The 3,439-nt window shown below is 39.3% G+C and overlaps 1 protein-coding gene across 1 annotated transcript; it reads left to right on the top strand.

The window, feature by feature from the left end:
• The first annotated feature begins 1,330 nt into the window (after nt 1-1,330).
• On the top strand, nt 1,331-3,293 carry LOC134068572 (uncharacterized). Its single transcript, XM_062524255.1, has 3 exons — nt 1,331-1,399; nt 1,698-1,994; nt 2,953-3,293. Exons 1-3 carry the CDS (start codon nt 1,375-1,377, stop codon nt 3,291-3,293), a joined length of 663 nt encoding a protein of 220 aa, XP_062380239.1. The 5' UTR covers nt 1,331-1,374.
• The last annotated feature ends 146 nt before the right edge of the window (nt 3,294-3,439 follow it).

Below are 3,439 nucleotides of genomic sequence, written 5' to 3'. Positions count from 1 at the left end.
CCAAGGGTTTGACATGGGCTTTCCAATACTTATGACCCCTGTATTTTCCTGTATTTTAAGGAAAACATTTATTTATTTACAATACATTATTCATTCACAAAGAAAATGTATGTCCTTAAAGGTTAAATATTTCCTCTTTGTTTCATTTAAAGGAAAACTATGCAGGATTGGCGTTTTTTTCATTGCCGGTTTCGCTTTCACTTTTCGTTTTATGCTTGCATATTTCTCTGCAGAGCTTCCCCTACAGCTTTAGCATGTATATTCTACAAAACTCCTCAATCGGTCAGTCTGCCGTGCCTTTTCATGAGACTTTACATGACACTTCCTGGAGTAGAGCATGGGTGCGTGCCCGAGGGCTCCTGAAGTTGCAAGCGTGGTTCTACCGCTACAGACCACTAGGGAGGCCGAAAAAAAACATTGTTCGACCTGTAATGACTCATGGAACGAATTGATTAACTGAAAAACGTTGCATAGTTTACCTTTAAAGGCATTAAGATCAATTTCCAAAAGATGATTTTATATTCAACTTTAAGCATGCGTTCCAATACTTGTTTGAGGGAACATCATTGGCTGCGGTTCATTGACTAGGGTAGGCCTACAGTATGTTCATTATAGCTCATGTTACTTCCTGTTTGAGAGCTCTCTCTCTCTCTCTCTATCTCTCTCTCTCACACATACACACGCACACACGCACGTACGCACACACACACACACACACACACACACACACCTGCGGTATATGTAATATAATAAGCTCAAAATGTAAGCCACACAGTCATCTTGATCTTGTTTCAGAGGGGGAGATTCAGGACCGGTGCATGCCTCATGTGAGACCATTCTGATATGCTCTGATAAATGTAATGTTTTAAGCGACCCACCCCATGCTGAACAGAGTCAATGACAAAAACGAGAGAGTTCTCTGCATTTCTGTAAACCTCAACAATCAGGTGCAACTAGGGCAGTTACTTATATACTGTATATTGTATTAGTTATATATCTTTATTTTTTAAGGTGCATAATAGTGACTGGTATCAAGAAATGTATTGTTAATTTTCATGTTTCAATTCCATGTTTGACAGTAGTCACGTTTCAGTTTGTATTGAATTGTGGTGGGAGGAACAAGGCAGAGCACTGACAGGAAGTTTTCAAGTAGTTTCTTGAAGGGTGTGTGTGTGTGTGTGTGTGTGTGTGTGTGTGTGTGTGTGTGTGTGTGTGATTGTGTGTGTGTGTGTGTGTGTGTGTGTGGAGGGGGTTGAGGGTCCAGTTCTAGTTCTTGAGTTCCAGTTCCATTTTAACTTGCTTTCATCACTGCACCTCAAAGAAGACAAGAGAAGATTCTTCTTTTTAGTGCTCGCAAACACATAGAATTCCACAATGTTTGTAAACTCCTCTATACCAAGTAAGTACAATATTCTTTTTCAGAGAATAACACACTAAAGATACATTACACATACATTGAATACAACAAAAAGTAATAGTCAAGTTGTAATAGGAAGATGTTAAAGATATTAATCATAATCATAAATATTTCAACATACAGTAACTGCAGCAGTGACATTGGCATATCTGGCTATAGCACAAGGCAAAGGCAAGTGTATAGTTTCATGAACATGAATATATACATATGTTATTCAATTAAGAAATTTGAAGGCAATTTTAAGGGGAATCATATCCACCTCTCATATTTTTTTCTACAGATATAGAACCTGCACGGATGTATAGCTCTACTTCACGTGTTACAGTAGGCCAAGATCTTGACTTGAGGTGCAGCACGTACGGATTAGCGAAAGCAGACCAGCAAGTGTTTGTTTACCTCCTCAAGAATGGAGTCGGCCTACAAAGGGTCAAGACCACAAGCCATGACATCCCTTTCACAATCAAAAGTGCCACACTGAACCATACCGGAAACTACAGCTGTGTGTTCTCAAGGAATGACTATCAACCTGTTACCGTCCATCTAGTGGGAGACATGCTAGTCTTCATCAAAGTGATGGGTGAGTTATTACACCGGCTAAAAGACACAATCCTCAATTCTAATACAATGCATCATACAGATGCCATCATAACCTCCTGAGATTGCTTTACAGCTTGGTTGCAATGTGTGTGCTAAACTTGCTTACTTGCCTCCCTTATTCACCTCCCAGTATGTTGTAGACTTTGTGGAATCGTCCTACATGGCATATTAATTGAGGAAAATGTACTAGTTGGACAATACATGCTATTTTGCCCACTTGGCAGAATCCTCGGTGTGCATCATTAGAAGAGCACATTGGATGTTTGTTTGCCAGTGATTTCAAGTTTACACACAAACACTTTTAGTAAATCAGGCTAATAGTCCATTGTATCTGTGCCCTGAAAGAAAAAAAAAACACACAGTCCTGGATCTGTAGTTGGGAAACAATTTAGTTCGAACCAAACCAAGACAAACAATATATTGTTTGTTTTAGGAGCATGAAAATCAAGGGTGTTCCTTGATTTTAGTTAAATCATAGTCATCACAAGTGGCTATCACATTTACTATCACACATTTCAAAATTCACTGGCAACAATCAAATTTCGAAACTTGCAGTGGAAAAATGAATTAATTCATTCACACCAAGAATGATAACGATACTATAACCATAACCATAACCATGATGATAAAAGCATCCACAGTGACCAACGATAACAAGTCTGTCTTTGTGTTTAAGAATGTGATGGCTAAAATGTGATGGGTTCTGATTTGCTGTCGGTCTGAAAGTGATCCCCAACAATATTGTCCATGTCGTTATCATTATATCTTATATGTCAACGTCATCATTCTTATTAACGAGAACTATTCATTTGTAGTTATCGTTGTCGTTCTTGGTGTGAATGGTCCTTTAGTCACATCTCCTGAGCTCCCATTAAGAACACCATTTAAGTGGTGACACTGGAAAAAACTGAGACACCACTGCCACCCTCTTTGTACAGATTTTGTACACCCCGCGATTATTGAAGTAGATGAATCCAAAGTAAGTCAAGGGACAGCGGTGGAATTCAGGTGTACTTCAGAGGAGAGTCCAGACACAGACATCCTTCATGTGTACCTCTGCAAGAATCACCGCATCACTGATGTGAATATATGGGATTCTGTGAAGAAACAAGCTCGTTTTCATATGGCAAGAGTCCAGGTAGATGACTCAGGCAACTACAGCTGTGTGCTGTCACAGAGATTGCTGGCTGCAACGGAATTGCACATGTGTGGAAGAAATGCAGTACTCCTGCAGGTTCAAGGTGAGAATGACGCAAACAGGAGATTACATGTCAACTGACGTGATACACTTGACAAATATTGTCTACAACTTTTTTGGCCACTTTAATGAATGAAAAGATACATTACATTTGTCATGATGTCTTATGATACATATTGTCCTATGATCGTCACTAATGCCGCTACATTGCTGGTTTTCTATCTAGA

This window comes from Sardina pilchardus, chromosome 21 (genome assembly GCF_963854185.1).
Source record: "Sardina pilchardus chromosome 21, fSarPil1.1, whole genome shotgun sequence".
In the NCBI taxonomy this organism is placed as follows: domain Eukaryota; kingdom Metazoa; phylum Chordata; class Actinopteri; order Clupeiformes; family Clupeidae; genus Sardina; species Sardina pilchardus.
Note: the sequence above shows the minus strand (reverse complement) of the source record. Positions and strands in the feature narration are given on the sequence as shown.

Bases quoted from the DNA above. Each gene is read 5' to 3' on its own strand.
- LOC134068572 (XM_062524255.1), top strand. From the start codon at position 1,375: ATGTTTGTAAACTCCTCTATACCAA. The intron at 1,400-1,697 runs GTAAGTACAATA...TTTTTTCTACAG, and splicing joins TGTAAACTCCTCTATACCAA to ATATAGAACCTGCACGGATG. The intron at 1,995-2,952 runs GTGAGTTATTAC...CTCTTTGTACAG, and splicing joins AGTCTTCATCAAAGTGATGG to ATTTTGTACACCCCGCGATT.